Source organism: Equus przewalskii, chromosome 24, assembly GCF_037783145.1.
Source record: "Equus przewalskii isolate Varuska chromosome 24, EquPr2, whole genome shotgun sequence".
NCBI classification, from domain to species: domain Eukaryota; kingdom Metazoa; phylum Chordata; class Mammalia; order Perissodactyla; family Equidae; genus Equus; species Equus przewalskii.
In genome coordinates, this window is record NC_091854.1 from 25520160 (window position 1) to 25536649 (window position 16490).

Below are 16490 nucleotides of genomic sequence, written 5' to 3' on the forward strand. Positions count from 1 at the left end.
CTAGCTGTTCTGCCTGTTTCCTCTCCTGCCTCTCTGCAGACCATGTTCCACATAGCAGCCAAAGAATCTTCATAAAATGTTAATCAAGCCATGTTGCTCCACTGCTCAAAATCTCCAAAATGTCATCTCCTTAGGTTAAAACCAAAGGGTTACCAGAACCTCCGGAATCTGAGCCCCAGCTGCCCATGCAGGCTTCTCTTCTGGATTCTTCCTCTCACTTATCTGCTCACACCATGATGGCCATTCTGCTGCTCCTTAAACTTATTAAGCATGTTTCCACCTCGAGCACACTCTCAATTCAGGGCCTGTGCCTTTTCTGTGTCCTCTTATTTTCATAATTTCCTACAGATAATCACATGATTCCTTTTCTCACATCATTCAATTCTCTGCTCAAATATTGCCTTACCCATAAGGAGCTCTGTGACTGCAACATATAAAAGAACACACTTTGCTATTCCTTTTTCTTTTACTCTGCTCAATTTCCATCTTAGTTTGCATCACTCCTTGGCTATTTATTTATTTACTTTTTGCACACGCATGTACATGCACACACGCGTGTGCAAACTCAAGAATATTAGCCAGGGGGCCGGCTCCGTGGCCGAGTGGTTAAGTTTGCGAGCTCCTCTGCGGAGGCCCAGGGTTCGGATCCTGGGTGCGGACATAGCACCGCTCGTCAGGCTACGTTGAGGCGGCGTCCCACATCCCACAACTAGAAGGACGTGCGACTACGATATACAACTGTGTACGGGGAGGGGGGGGTTGGGGAGATAAAGCAGAAAAAAAAAAAAGATTGGCAACAGTTGCTAGCCCAGGTGCCAATCTTTGGGAAAAAAAACCCCGAATATTAGCCATAAGAGCCCTAGTTTTTCATTAATGAGGTCCCTAATAAAAAATATTTGTTGATTGATGAAGGAATGAAGAATAGATAAGTCAATGAATCCCCTTCCTCTTGAGTAGTTATTTTTAAAAGAGGCAGAATAATATTAATAAGGGTTCATTCATGTCCCCACAAAAAATCAAGAGCTTCAAGTTCAAGTTTATAATTTTAGCCTCAAAATGAAATCTACATGAGACTCCTACCTCCATAGTGATCACCCAAATCCCACAGCCCTTTAATTCTCTCACACACAGATGCTCTTTGGACTTTTTCTTGTGCACACTGTTAATTCTCAATTCATTCTCTATCTGTGCTTCCGTATGACATTTAAGGTATCTTGCCACTTTCAGTGTCTATCACAGCAGCCCATGAACCCCTGGAAAACAGGATCATGTCCCTTTAACTCGTGTGGTAAAGCACTTTGTGCTGAGCCATATGCACACTGTACTGCATAAAAGCCTTTTAATGACAAATTAGATTTTTATTCGGTTCATTACGCCTGGGTTTTCAGGCAATGTTTCAGATTTCATGGTTTTGTTTGTAATGAGTCATGGCCCCCTTGACAAACAAGAGAGTAATTAAACTAACCAGGTTATCAATAGAAGCTTGTGATGGATCTCCTGTTGCATATGGTTATTTCATCTTCAATAACAGTTGGATATAATAAAAGAATATGGTTTCTTAGGGAGCGAGAGATGAAAGCCTGTGAGAACAAGGGTGAAAATACAATCTTACCTAAACCTCTAACAAGCAAAACAGTGCCATAATAATTGACCAATAAGTAGATTTTTATTTATAGATGTCTTTTGTATATTTTATTGCCTTTTATGGGGGGAACATGAATCTTTGCTTAATAAAAAAAGTTAAAATTTATTAAATGATTTCTTATATTGTATGAGAGAGTGTGTTTGTATTTGTGTGTGTATATATGTATTTGGTATGTATTTACATGTATATTACATATATACATATATGTGAATATGTATATGTGTATTACCTCATAACATTTTCTTATTCAAACATTTTTGGTAAACATTTTTCACCAAGCTATTAGCAGGCACTTTAATATAACTATTTCTTTTCAAGTTTTTTTCCAGAACTATAAATTGAACCTTTACTAGTAAGAATAAAAGTACCACAGAGAAATAGAGGTGCTATAATTTCAAAGTGAAGTATCATGCTTAACAGAAAATGATGAATTTGCTAGGATATTTTTAAGAGGAAAGGCAATGTTCTATTGTAAGAGTGTTTACAGTTTTCATATTCACTGCATATTGAAAAATCATTAGACTCTGTACTTTTTTATTGCTTTTTAAAGAAACCTAAAATATCTCCAAAGTGCACACTTACTCAGGTCGTTTGTCTGAATGAATTAGTATTTGCATCTTCAATGTTCCCATTGTATTGAATTCTTTCCCATAGTGTTACTTAAAATATAGACTATGTTAAAAAGATTCGTAGAAAAGATAATATTTATGAAAAAAATATGCATACAAAACACTTAGAAGATAACATAGGAGAAAATCTAGATGACCTTGGGATTGGTGAAGACTTTTTTAGTTACAACACCCAAAGGCATGATCCATGGAAGAAATGATTGATGAGCTGGACTTCATTAAAAATAGAAATTTTGGCTCTGTGAAACACCCTATCAAGAGAATGAAAAGACAAGCTACAGAATGGGAGAACATATCTGCAAAAGACAATTCTGATAAAGAACTGTTATCCAAAATATACCAAGAACTCTTAAAACTCAAAATAAAAATATAAACAATTAAAAGATGAGCCAAAGACCTTAACAGACACCTCACCAACGAAGATATACAGATGGTGAATAAACATATGAAAAGATGCTTCACATCATATGTCATTAGTGAAACGCAAATTGAAACAATGAGATATCACTACACACCTATTAGAAGGACCAGAATCTGGAATACTGACACCTCCAAATGCTGCTGAGGATCTAGAGCAACAGGAACTCTCATACATTGCTGGTGGGAATGCAAAATGGTGCAACCACTTTGGAAGAGAGTTTTGTGATTTCTTGCAAGACTAAACATACTCTTAATATTTGACCCAGCAATTGTACTCCTTGTTATTTATCCAAAGGAGGTGAAAACTTACGTCCTCATAAAAATCTCCACATAGATGTTTATAGTAGCCTTTTTTTCTTTTTTGAGGAAGATTAGCCCTGAGCTAACATCTGCTGCCAATCCTTGTCTTTTTGCTGAGGAAGACTGGCCCTGAGCTAACATCTGTGCCATCTTCCTCTACTTTGTATGTGGGATGCCTGCCACAGCGTGGCGTGACAAGTGGTGCGTAGGTCTGCACCCGGGATCCAAACAGGCAAACCCTGGGCCGCTGAAGTGGGACATGCAAACTTAACCACTGAGCCACCAGGCCAGCCCCTATAGCAACTTTATTTATAATTGCCATATTTGGAAGTGACCAAGAAGTTCTTCAGTAGGTGAATGGATAAGCAAACTGTGGTAAGCCCAGACAATGGAATATTATTCTGTGCTAAAAAGAAATGGGCTATCAAGCCATGAAAAGACATGGAGGAAACTTAAATGAATATACTAATTGAAAGAAGCCAATCTGAAAAGGCTACATACTGTATAATTCCAACTATATGACATTCTGGAAGAGGGAAAACTATAGAGACAATAAAAAGATCAGTGGTTGCCAGGGATGGAGGTATGGTAGAGATGAGTAGGCAGAGCATGGAGAATTTTTAGGGCAGTAAAAATAATTTATGTGATACTTTGATGGATATATGTCTTTACACTTTTGTTCAGACCCACAGAATATACAACACCAAGAGTGAACGCTAACATAACCTATGGATTTTAGGTGATAATGATGTGTCAATGTAGGTTCATCAATTGTAACAAACGTACCCCTCTGGTAGGGGATGTTGATAATTGAGAGGCTCTGCATGTGTTGGGGCAAGGGGTATATAGGAAATCTCTGTCCCTTTACTCAATTTTGTGTAAACTTAAAACTGATCTAAAAGAGAGTCTATCAAAAAAGATGTCACATACATACAACTCCTAACATTTCCCTCCAAAGCTCACCCACTTACAGCCTTCCCCGTCTCAGTAGTGGCTTCCAGTTAAGCCACGTGAAGTCACCCTGGACTCCTCTCTTTTTTTTACAGCTGTCAATAAATCCTCTTGGCTCCAACATCACAGCAGACCCCAAAGCCCATCACTCTCCACCACCTGCAGTGCTACCGTCTTAGTCTGAGCTGCCAACATCACTTGCCTAGCTTACTGCAGCAGCTTTCATCCCTGCCTCACTGTGGTCTTTTCTCAACACAGCAGCCAGAGTGATACCTTTAAGACAAAAGTCAGATTATATCCCTCCTCTCTAGGTAGTGGGTCACCATTTCACTCAGAGTAAAAGTCAAATCCTTAAAATGGTCCTCAGGGTCCTGTCTGATCTTCCATCCTTTGGCTCCACGTATTAGTCAGGGTTCTCCGGAGAAACAACCAATCATATGCATATGTGCATATATGGCTATGCCTATGCATAACACACAGACACACACATATATACATATATATATGTAAAGAGATTATCTTGTGAGGAATGGGCTCACATGATTACTCAGGCTGAGAAGTCCCACAGATATGCTGTCTGCAAGCTGCAGGCTGGAGACTCAGGAAAGCCGGTGGTGTAGTTCATTCCGAGTCTGAAGGTCTGAGAACAAGGGAAGCAAATGGTGCAAATCTCAGTCTGAGGGCAGCAGTCAGGCAGAGAAGCGGTGAAGCCTCCCCTTTTGTTCTATCCAGGCCAATGGATTGTACGATGCCCACCACATTGCAGAGGGCAGTATGCTTTCCTGAGTCCACTGATTCAAACGCTTGTTTCATACAGACCCACCCTCACAGCCACACTCAGAAATTACTGCTATAAGTTACTGCTTATAGTTTGTCTCCCCATCTAGAAATAAGTTTCATCATGTCAGGGAGTTGAACTGCGTTGTGCCTTGAGAAATGCCGGGCGTGTATTGATGGCTTAATAACTATTCTGTGAATAACGCAATGGCTGTGCTACAAAGGAGCTTTTTAAGATCGTTGTGCCAGGCACTGTGCCTTGATCTCTGAGTATGCAAAGATGAATCCGATATTTACCCTGCCTTTGGGCAGCTTATAAGGGAGCCTGGCACACCCACAAATAATTATAATACACCATAGAAAGTGTATGGGATGAGAGATTTAGATAAACTGCTCAGAGAAGGGAAAGCTATTTCCCGTCAGAACAACAGGGAAGAGTATGGAGATGGTGACGCCTACACTGGGCCTTGAATCTGTGGAAATGGGAAGAATAGCATTCTAGGCAGGAGAAACCACGTAAAATAAATCACTGAAGTGCTAAAGCATAGGGAGTAGGCAGGGAAAAACACAGAATACTGAAAGAGCCCAGTCTTTGAGTCAACATGCCTGACATCAAATCTAAGTTCTTCAGCTAAGTAGCTGTGTGACCTTAGACAATTTTTTTAACCTCTCTGAGCTTCGGTTTTCACATTTGGGATAATACCATCTAGCTTAGTGTATGACTGTGAGGAACTCATGAACATAAAGCCCCTAGTCTGGTGACTGGCTCTGGTGATCACTCAGTACCCGAGAGCTATTATGGAAGTGTATTTTCACTGGAGTACAGATGAAGTGTTCCCCTCAACAATGCCATTTTTCCAAGAGGGAAGCAAGGCCAAAATGTATTACATTTACTCTGCACTCCCTGGGAACATTCATCTATTGTCCAACTTGAAAAATGAAGCCAAAAATGACTAGTCTTGTATTAGAAGCATAAACGACTAAAAATGTGATGCATTGGCCCATCAGGCATAAGATTGCTTTGAATATAGAAGGAATAAAAATATATGTGTGTGATATTTCTGCCGAAGATTATTTTTACTTACCCACCAGTTTTTTTGTCTGTTTCCTTTTCAGTTGCTCCTACGATTCAGGAAATTAAATCTGGCACCGTGGCCCCTGGACGCAGCGGATTGATAAGATGCGAAGGCGCAGGTGTGCCGCCTCCGGCCTTCGAATGGTACAAAGGAGAGAAGAAGTAAGGACTTTGTGATTATTACTGTGTTTCAAGCACTTTGAGCTAATGTGTTTGTGTTTCAGATACTTACTTTAAGCAATATACTTTCTTTAACTGGCTTGAACGATTCTCAGCAGCCTCCTCGTGAGCAGGCATATTGAAGAGGCCCACGTGGGCTGGATGAGTAGCTAATAGGATCCAGCAGAAACGTCCGCTTTGGTTTCTATGCTCTCCGAAATGCCCGCGAAGCCCCCGTCACTGATGCCTTTCATTTCTGCCCCTGCCTTCTGAACCAGCACACTATCGCTCGTGCTGGCGACCATGTTTACTTGGGAAGTAAACCAGCTCTTAAAGGGCTTGGGCACGGCTTCCACAAGAGCACTCCAAAAGCAATGGGAGCTGCCGTCTCTGCCTGGCTTCCTTGATAAGCCTGCATCCTGTCACCTGCCTTACTCTCCCACAAGACATTTTAACATTTTATTTTATAGGACACTGTGTTTTAGATATTCTGTCACTAAAGGGGCTGTAGAGGAGATAAAATACATGGTTAAAGGACTAAGCAAGGGGATTTTAGGGCCACTCCATCTTTAGCTCTGTGTAATTGTCCCCTGGAGAAGCCCCAGAAAGCCTTGGCAAGAGCTGTTGAACAAGAGACGACAGGACTTGACTGCTGTCTCCTTACTTCAACCAGTAAGCTCACTCAGACCTCTTCAGCAGCTCCTGTCAAGTCATCAAAGGAGGGTGGCCCCAGTGGTTAACTGGAAGGGGTAATGCAGAGGGAGCATATTATCTACCCTGTATATATTTTGCTTCAAAACTAGGAAGAGATGTATTCAAGAAAATGCTACATTGAACTATGTAAAATGGCAACATTTTTTTGGTCAAAAAAGCTAAATATTGACAATTCCATATTGTTCCACATATATGAGTGGGGTTTCCTTGCTTGTGCCGTGGCTCGTTACTGAATGTCCGAACAGAAAACTGGTAAAATCACACAAGAACTTAGGTATTGCCACAACGGAGGAGAATGGATGTGACATAAGCAAGTACTTTGTTTCTTAAACTGTAACCAGAAGAGGATTTGTGGAAGATATTCTCCTTTTTCAACATCAGCCTTTCCATAAAGGATATTCCCGTAACTACCTCATTCGTTCTGAATAACTGACTGTGGTTTTTACCTAAAATCTTTGCAGCTATTTCAGATGCAACGTCTTCCATAATTTGGGGTGTTCGAGTTTTAATTGTTTTTACAAATTAATTCATGTTTTTACTAATTCTAAATCTACTTCCTTGTGGCTTCATGGAAACCCCTACATTTTTATATGCTTAGAATTAAAGAAACTGGTCTGTGGTCACCTTCACCCCACCCTGCAAGATTGTATATCAGCCAATGTAACTTTTTGCAGATTCTGATAATCCAGGTTGAGAAGTTTCAGTTTGTGATTATCCATATGGACAAAAATCTAGAAGAGTGATTTTCACTCCTTCAAAGTTATGAAACCTTTTGTGCAAGTGCAATCTTACCTGGAAGCCCAATTAGAAATAACTGTGAAAGCAGCACTTCTCTGGTAGATGTGGGGTGAATGAAGCCTCAATTGCATCTGCTTAGAAGCCTGTTTTCCATTAGGACGTCCTTGCTGAGCCGCCCAAATCCTTGGTTCTCCACAAAGCACAGTTTAAATAATGACGTAATCTATTTTATCTATCTTTAAAGTCACTTTTGAATCTGTATCACACCTTTCTTAAAAGTTAACAAACAGAATTATTCCTAGTAATACAAGTGAGAGCTCCTTTGCTAAAGTTCATTTTCTTTCCAATATTTTGTGATGTCCTGAATTTTTTTTTTACTCTCTCTCTGTTTCCCTTTCCTAAATTCAACAACCATTGCCAGACAGGCTACCATAATCTGCAGTCTGCTTTCTTGGCCTCTAGCAAATATAGCAAAGGGCCAAGTGGTGTCCATAAGTCAGAGCTTCAGTGATTTTTTTTTCCTCCTGGCGAGATGGACTCTAGCTTTTATTAGACTTCAAAGGAGTTTAGAACTACTGCCAAAGAAGATGGATTGATTTTCTCGAATCAATGCCCCTCCCAATACACTCACACACCTAGAGAAAATCTAGGAGCTGTGAAAATCAAATGCACTTGCCAAAGACAAACATATTTTCATGTCGGAGTGAAGCATACCTTTGTCATTTGTTAGGGCTATATTTGAGGAAATATCCAAATTCTCAAATACCACTAGAATATGTCAGTTCCTCTCAAAATTATAGCAAAGCAAATTTGAGTATCTACATTGAGTAGGAGAAAGCAGGATTCTGGCTGCTGAATGGTTGTCGGGGTGCTCACTCAGTGGACCTGCCATGCTCCATCACGGCCCAGGCCATTCAGATATTTATCTCATCCAAATGAAAGACTAGTCATGTAACGAGCACCTGCTACTTGACAGGCAGTGTTCTAAGCTGTTAACAAATACTAACCCATTTTATTTTCCCAGCAAACCTGTAAGAGAGATACTATTATTATTCTCACCTTTTGCTTGGGGGGAACCAAAGCACAGAGTGTTTTTAAGTAATTTTCAGAAGTTCGTACAGTTAGTGGCAGAGCTGGGATTTGAACCCAGGAATATTTGCAAATCTTCATGCGGAGTCCATGGATTTAACCCCTAAACTATGGCACCTAGTGTAGGTCATGGCACTCAGAATCTATCAAAAAGAATTTGAAACGTCGACGTTAAATGCCAAGGGTAAAGGCATTGCAGGTCATTTATGAATTAGCATAATAAAAGACTGTGAATACAAACAATTGTAATTTCCCAAGTTATTTAGTCAAAGACACAGAAATAATGCAGTTAAGGGAGACACACAGAGAAGAAACAGATACAGCACATTCCTAAGTTTTCTTGACCTCAAGGCTGCTAAGGGAGCATGAAGCTGTCAGAGACCCTGTCAGAGTAGAACAGAGTTTTTACAAGACCTGGAGAAGTTTTACTTCCTAGAGATCTTTTATACTTGAGGCTTACAAAAATATTCAGAAATAACTTACTTTCTCCACTTCTACTTAAGGGAATGTTTGTAAAAACTCATCTCTCTTAAATCAAGATCTTCAAAGCCAGATCTTCATTCAAATAAACTAATAAACACAAACAAATTAAAAAAGAGAGAGTGTCTGAACATCCTAGTATTATCTGCCTACAGTTCTTCTGTATCTTATAAAATCTATTTCTGTGTACTGGGAATTATCTGCTTGAAAATCTTCTAAAAAAGAAACCCTGCAAAATTAAGCACAATTTAAAGAAAAGAAAGGAAGAAATACTGAGGACAAATCACTTTCCAGGTCCTTTATATTCTTCTATCTCATTTATTCTTCACACCTCTGTGAGGAACAATTTATTATCCTCAATTTACTGATGACAAAAGTGAGACACAAGAGACTTGACCTGTTCAAGAGCACTCGACTTAAAAGATGCCATCAAGACACATTTTAGATTTGTCAACCTTACAGCCCGGGTTCTTTCCCTTGCATACCTGCCAGTATTAGTTATCTATTGCTAAGTAACAAATTAAGCCAAAACGTAGAAGCTTAAACCAGCAAACATTTATAATCTCAAACAGTGTCTGGGGTCAGGAATCCAGGAGCAGCTTAACTGGATGGTTCCGGCACAGAGTCTCTCATCAGGTTGAAGTGAAGATGTCACCTGGTGCTAGTCATCTGAAGGCTTAACTAGGGCTGGACGATCTGCTTCCAAGACATCTCCCTCATATGCCCATCGCCTTAGTGCCAGTTATTGGCAGAAGGCCTCAGTTAACCACCGTATGGATCTCTTTATCGGGCTACTTGACTATCTTCATGACGTGGCAGTTGACATCCCCCAGAACGAGTGATCCAAGAGAAAGCAAGGTAGCAGCCATTTATGACCTAGCCTCAGAAGGCATATTCTGTCCTTTCTGCAACATCTCATTGGTTACACAGGGTGACCCTGTTCAATGTGAGAGGGACAACACAGGGACATGAATATCAAGAGGTGAGAATCAGCAGATGCCATTTTCAAAGATGGCTCCCGCTCTGTCTCCCCCAAGGATGAGGTAATTATTTTTTAGACTAGAAATACTAGCTATTTGACCTTTAGTTTATTGCACTGTTTAGATAAGCATCATGAGAATGCCTAAGGATACATGCTTATTATTAAAATATTATTCCTTGGTATAAAATGATCATTTTTTTTGACGATATAGTCTCTTTCAGCACACCTGGCAGGGTCAGTCCTGCTAGACTTAATTTTACTCCATATACATTTAAATATGGGGAAAATCAGAGTTCAAAATTCAATTATATAGAGAGCCAAAAATTTAAACTTTTTTCTTGGTAATGGAGAAGATTGATAAGAGCAAATCTACTCCTTACATGCAGTGAAAGGCCACTTTCAGAACAGACAAATTACTATTAAGCAAGTTGTGTATTTGATGACATCAAATTAATATGGCTTGAGAACAGTACATTCACTTAGGATGAAGACTAAAAACAAATTAAGTTGTAATGGACTAACATTTAAATAGGTATTGCAAAATTATGGGATTTTTATCACTTTGTGAATGTGGCATTACCATCTTGTCTTAGATCAGAATTTTGCTATTTGCTTGGTTGGTTGAATTCCCTCCTCTTATTTTACATTTTCTTAAATCCAAGCCTGCAGCCTAGAAAGACATGTCCTCTGATCTCTCATGATAACTTTAACTGCTCTAGGCTTTTTAAATAGTATTTTATTCACTTTGTCTATTTTTAGGCAAATGGCCGACAGCAACAATACTTTTTGAAATTCTTTAACTGCAACGGAATTTCTTTTTTAATCCTCTATCATAATTTAAGATAGGAATTCAAAAGTTACAAATGAGATAAATACAAAAAACCTCCATGAATGAAAAACAAATATATTGTAAAACATTAAAAATTATCAATCTGTCAGTTAAAATATGTCTGTGTACCTAAAAAAATTGAATTTTTTATATTTGACAATGAGAACCTATAATATTTTGACTTTAAGCAACACATTTCAAATTTAGCTTATGCATTTTTAAGTTATTCAATTCAACAAATATCATGCCAGCACATCTCTCATTTCAGAATTCTGGTTATTGTTCAGTGTACGCCGCGGCTTCAAAGGAAATGTGATGAGTATTAGCGTTTTACTTTGCTGTAAAGCATTAGTTATCTACGTGCATAAAAATGCATGCACAGATCCGTACACAGTGTGTACAGGTACCATTCGATGGATAGGAACATGTCTAAAATCAGCTGTGTAGGGTGCACCGTGTCACTTCACTCAGAGGTGGGATGACCTTTTTCAGTCTGGTTAGGTTTTTACTCTAAGAAATGGTGATTTTTCATTCTTGGCTTTACAGAGGTGAGATGAACTTGAGAAACCATATGAAGTGGAGTGACCTTTCCTCTCCTTTTCCCTATTCTAGATATTTACTACCCGATCATCTAGATAGGCCATAAATTTCATCTGAGTTATTCACTTTGATGAAGGAATATGAGAGGAGGGGTCTTCCGTTCTTTTATTTTCAAGGAAACTAGAAAAATGAGTTAAAATATTTCTCTGTATCTTCAGTGATCCTCTTTCTTTGCTGTTTTATGTGTAATTTATTTATGTCAAAGTTATGCAAACATTACATATGCATAACACATTATGATTTTCAAAGCATGGTCACGTATGGTAGTTTTGCAAAAAGTGAACACTTTTACATTTCACTTACGTAGAGTCAACTCTTCAAGCTTGGGGTGCTACGTGAGAGAGAGATAAAAACACAATGAAAGATAAATATATAATAGTAACAATTTAAATGGCATGGACTTGTTACTCTAATCAATATATAAGTTTCAGAAAAGCATACAGTGGGAGATATATACCTTGAGAATCCTTCAATTAGTCTTTATCCCCATATGCCACTGACAGTGTAAATACCCCTCTATCTTAAGTGAGATTCTCATGTTGAAGATGTGTATTTAGTATAACACGGTTCTAAAACAAAAGCTAACTAGTTCATTAGGGTCTCAGCCATGGACAGTGATGTAAAGAAGTGGTCTACAACATTCTTGGAACGTATATCCCTACAAGTCAAATTTAAAACTTAGCAAGAACTACCAATATATGTGTACTTACCTGTAAATTATGTATATGCAATTCTGAACTAATATATTGCATACATTAAATGACCCACAACAGGTACAATTTAAAAGATGAGATATACATACAGCATAAATGGGCATTCTATTATTTTCTTCTCACACTCCCGCTGATCACTTTGAAGCCACCTTGGGTACTTGCCCTCCATTTTGGAAACTCTTATAAAGTATGCTAGTTTAAAATAAGGAAGTTTTGGGAATTTTCAAGAACAGTTTTAATGACGTGCTACTTTTACCCTACATGCTTACTTTGCAATCTTATAACACATACTATATAACTCACTGTATACTATCTTACCCATTCCTTGCATAATTCTAACTAGGTTATGCCTGAAAGAAAAACCTCTATCTCATAAAAGTGAAATAACTTGTCAAGGGGAAGTACAAGATAGGAAGTAAAATCTAATTTCAAAGAAACCTTGGGAGGTGATGAATATGTTTCTGGCCTTGGTGGTGATGGCTTCATAGGTATATACTTATCATCTAACTCACTGAGTTGCATATATTAAATATGTACAGGTTTATATATGTCAATCATACCTCAGTAAAGTGATTTAAGAAACAAAAACAAAACAAACCCCTAATTTCCTGACTCTTGTGTCAAGATATCCTTTTTCTAGATTTTACCCACCACTTTGATTATTCAGAAGAGAATAGAAATAAGTTAATTCTCTCTCTCGTTCATTCTCTCATTTGCAAGGCCATTCTGACCTGAGTAATCAGTTACATATTTTCAATTAGAAGGGGACTGAAATAACCTCATTAACACCCCATGTTAAAAATGATCTTCCCTGCTGACCTGAGATTTTACTTCTTCATTCAACAAATATGCATTGGGCACTTAACGGTGAGATAATTTGAAAAATTTGAAAAGGAAATAAGTTCCTGCATTGAAGAAACTTGCATTGCTGATATTATCTTATTATTATTTATTTATTTATCTTGTTAATTTCATTCTGATGATATTTCATTCCTTTTTATAACCAAAGTCTTGTCAGTACAACTTTATCACCCCTGTGATGACTTTGTCACTCAAGGCCAGGGAGGTAACAGGTAAATATGTGAAACAAGTGGGAGCATTTTATCTACTGGAAACTGGAGAGAACATGTCCGTGTGAGACGTAAATACATATTATTATATTTAAAGCTTTGGGCCAGTCAAACAAAGTTGAAAGTGGACCAACTCCAGTTTGCATCCTCTGATTTAGAGTTTATGATATGTCATAAAAATCACCAAATGAAATAAGTACTATGCAAGAAGATCCTAAGGGGACCCTAGGGAGAGTCCTTGAAAGTGCACAGCAGGAGTCCCTTCAATTCGAATCAGAGCATAAAAAATGCTTCAAGGAAAAAGTAGCTTTTGCACTGGACACCAAATGATGAACAGTATTTCCAAGCATTGCGAGGGGTCAAGAATAATCGTGGACCAGGAAAGAACATGATCAATGTCATAAAAGTATTGTATGGAGAGCTTTATATGCCTTGGGGTACAGGATGTGAAATCAAGTGTAATGGGAGGTAAGGTTAGGAAGGCACCTTGGGACCAGACTTGGAGTGGATGAAATGTCGTGATAAGACGTTTGGACTTGATTTCATAGGCACTGGGAAACTGTTAAGGGCTTTTCAAGAGTAGTAAATGATCCACTCTTTGTCTTCACAAAATGTTTCTCAGAGCAATTGGGAAGAATAGATGGGGAAGATATAAAATACGGCTTAAACTAGGGTATTGGTTGCGCAGTTAAAAAGCAAGAGAGAGAAAAGGTAGTATTTGTATATTTCAGTAACTGATTAGATACAAGGAAAGGGCAATTTGAGGGCAATTCCAAATTTTCTATCTCAATGACAAGGTGAATGGTGAAGTCATTAGCTGAGGCTTGGAACACAGGAAAAGAGATTTGGGCTAGATCATGCTGAGTTTGGCTTGGGGCCTACTGAAATTGAGGTGTTAATACTGCAGATACAACCCACCAGTAAAAAGTTGGATTTAGATTGTGTTCTTAAAATTCATAGCGATATTTCCAAAGTGAATATCAGATCTATCACTTTATACTTGAATCCCTTCAGTGGTTTTTGATTGTTTCTAGAATAAAGTCCTAACACCACAGTATGGCATGGGAGGCCTCCATATCCTGCCTCTGTGGCTATGAATTTTGCCATTCTACTGTCTCACTGTAAGGGCAATAGCTATGCTGAAATATTTTAGATCCCAAACTGTGATATGACCTCTGTCGTTCAAGCCACTTTGTATGTTGGCCACTTTGCTTGGAAGCCCCTCCCACACACATCCCATCCCCGACTACCTTTGGCTGGCTGTCTTCCACTAGTCCTTTAGTCTCAATTCAGATGTCACCTTCTCTCAGAAAATTGCCCTGAACCTTTTCTGCTAGGAGAAGAAGCTCTCTGGATGTACTCCCACATACTCACCTCTATCAAACTATTTCTTAAACTATACTCAACTTTTTTACGTGTCCATCTCTCCTCCTAACCTTTAATCTACCTGGAAGTGAGAGTTCTGCCCTGTTCACCATTGTGTTCCCACCATCTTACATGGTGTTTGGAACATAGTCTGTTGCAAGAATAAGTTCTGGCCTTTTAATAATGATAAAGTAGAGCCATTTATATTTTAATACATTTTCAAATTGATAAAAGAATTTAACACAAATGTGTCCTGTCACCTTAGATTGTGGGGCACTCTAAACCCAATATATGATTACAAAAAGGAAGTTGGTTTCTGCTGCTCAATTCTGACTTCCCAGGATTTTTTCTTTGTTGTGAATGTTGTTTCCGCAAAATGGTTGTGTTGGTATATTGTGGGATGAAATTTGACATTAAAATCATGGGCACATTGGTATTAGAAAAGCAGTTCAAGCAGAGGGGAGAAATCTAGTCATAGGCCAGGTTGTCAGGGATACAAGACTTGCTGCAGTCAGGAGAGGATTGGCACCCGCACTGTGGCCTTTGTTTATTTGATGTAGGGTTAAAAGGCAATATCATCCCTGTGCAAATCAAACCATCACGCATAAGGCAGCCCAAAGGTCCCTAATCAAAAATCATTAATTTCATTAAAATTGATAAAGTAAACAAGACATACATTTTAAATAGCCTAATAAAGTCTAAAATCTTTAAATGTCCTAATATATTATAATAACATTAATTTATTCAAATGTGCAACTAAAGATAGATACCCCTTAGGGCTAAGACAGTGATGCATGGTGTTCTTCAGTCTGTTCCTAGGAATAAATGGTCTCATATTGTTTTCAAGACTCAAGTACCAAGCAACACAGTAAACCAATAGTTGCTATAGCAGCATGTTCACATAAATTTTCATTTCTCTCTGGTTTTTAGCAGTTCTTACTCCTCTTCCCTTTTACTTTTATTTTTTTTATCTGCCCTGCACATCTCTGAAAAGCCTAGATGAGGTTGATAATGCGCATGTAATTGATACTGAGTTGGGCACATCTTGAAATCACCATGCCATGATCTTTTCAGTCACTCTCCTACATCTTTCTTTTAAAGCTAATTTCCTGTATGCTCAATATTTAATATTTTTCTGCCATCTGAGAGGAAATATATCTGTTCTGTCTAAGAAACAGACCCTATCATTGAACAATAATAATACCTGTCATATATCTAGTGCCTACTTCGTTTGGTATATATATGTGCATAAATATTACACTTTGCATAGCTTAAAAAACATTCTTACATCTACACGTTGAGATTGGCTTCATTTTTCCCACTTCACAGATGAAAAGACTAAGAATTACAGAAATGTGAAAGCGTAATTCATTCAGTCAAGCATGCAACAAATACTGTGTCCCTGTTAAGTGCCCAGCACTATCCTACGTGCTTGGCATACGATGAATAACAAAATCAGCAGGAAACTTGCCTAATAGAGTTATACTCTAAGGGGGAAGAAGGACAGTAAATCAAAAGCTATAGAAATATATGAAAACTTGCAACCAAAATGGTGTTACAAAGAGAAATACAGTCATGCGCCCATTATGGCATTTCATTCAATGACAGGCCACATGTAGGAAGGTCCCATAAGATTAGTACCGTATAGCCTAGGTGTGTAGTAGGCTACACCATCTAGGTTTATGTAAGTACACTCTATGATGTTCGCACCATGGAATTGCCTAGTGATGCATCTCTCTAATGTATCCTCGTCATTAAGTGAAATGTGAATGTATTTGATGTTATGAGGATGATTTGGCCAAGTTAGAGACATAACCCCATAGCATCACTAGAACTTGAACTGTAGAAACTATTTTGGACTTGCTTAAAAATATTTAATTCTTGCCACTTGTCTAGGTTGTATTTTTTTCCATTCTTCACTATATTCTGCATATACACCATGGGGAGAGATTTA

At 38.3% G+C, this 16490-nt stretch overlaps 1 protein-coding gene across 2 annotated transcripts in view; it reads left to right on the forward strand.

Moving 5' to 3' along the window:
• NEGR1 (neuronal growth regulator 1) overlaps positions 1 to 16490 on the forward strand; it is an 817887-nt gene that overhangs the window by 626053 nt on the left and 175344 nt on the right. For both annotated transcript variants that reach the window (XM_070592298.1, XM_070592297.1), the window contains exon 5: positions 5839 to 5959. In XM_070592298.1, the coding sequence (XP_070448399.1) occupies positions 5839 to 5959 (121 nt within the window). The remainder of the gene's footprint in view (positions 1 to 5838; positions 5960 to 16490) is intronic.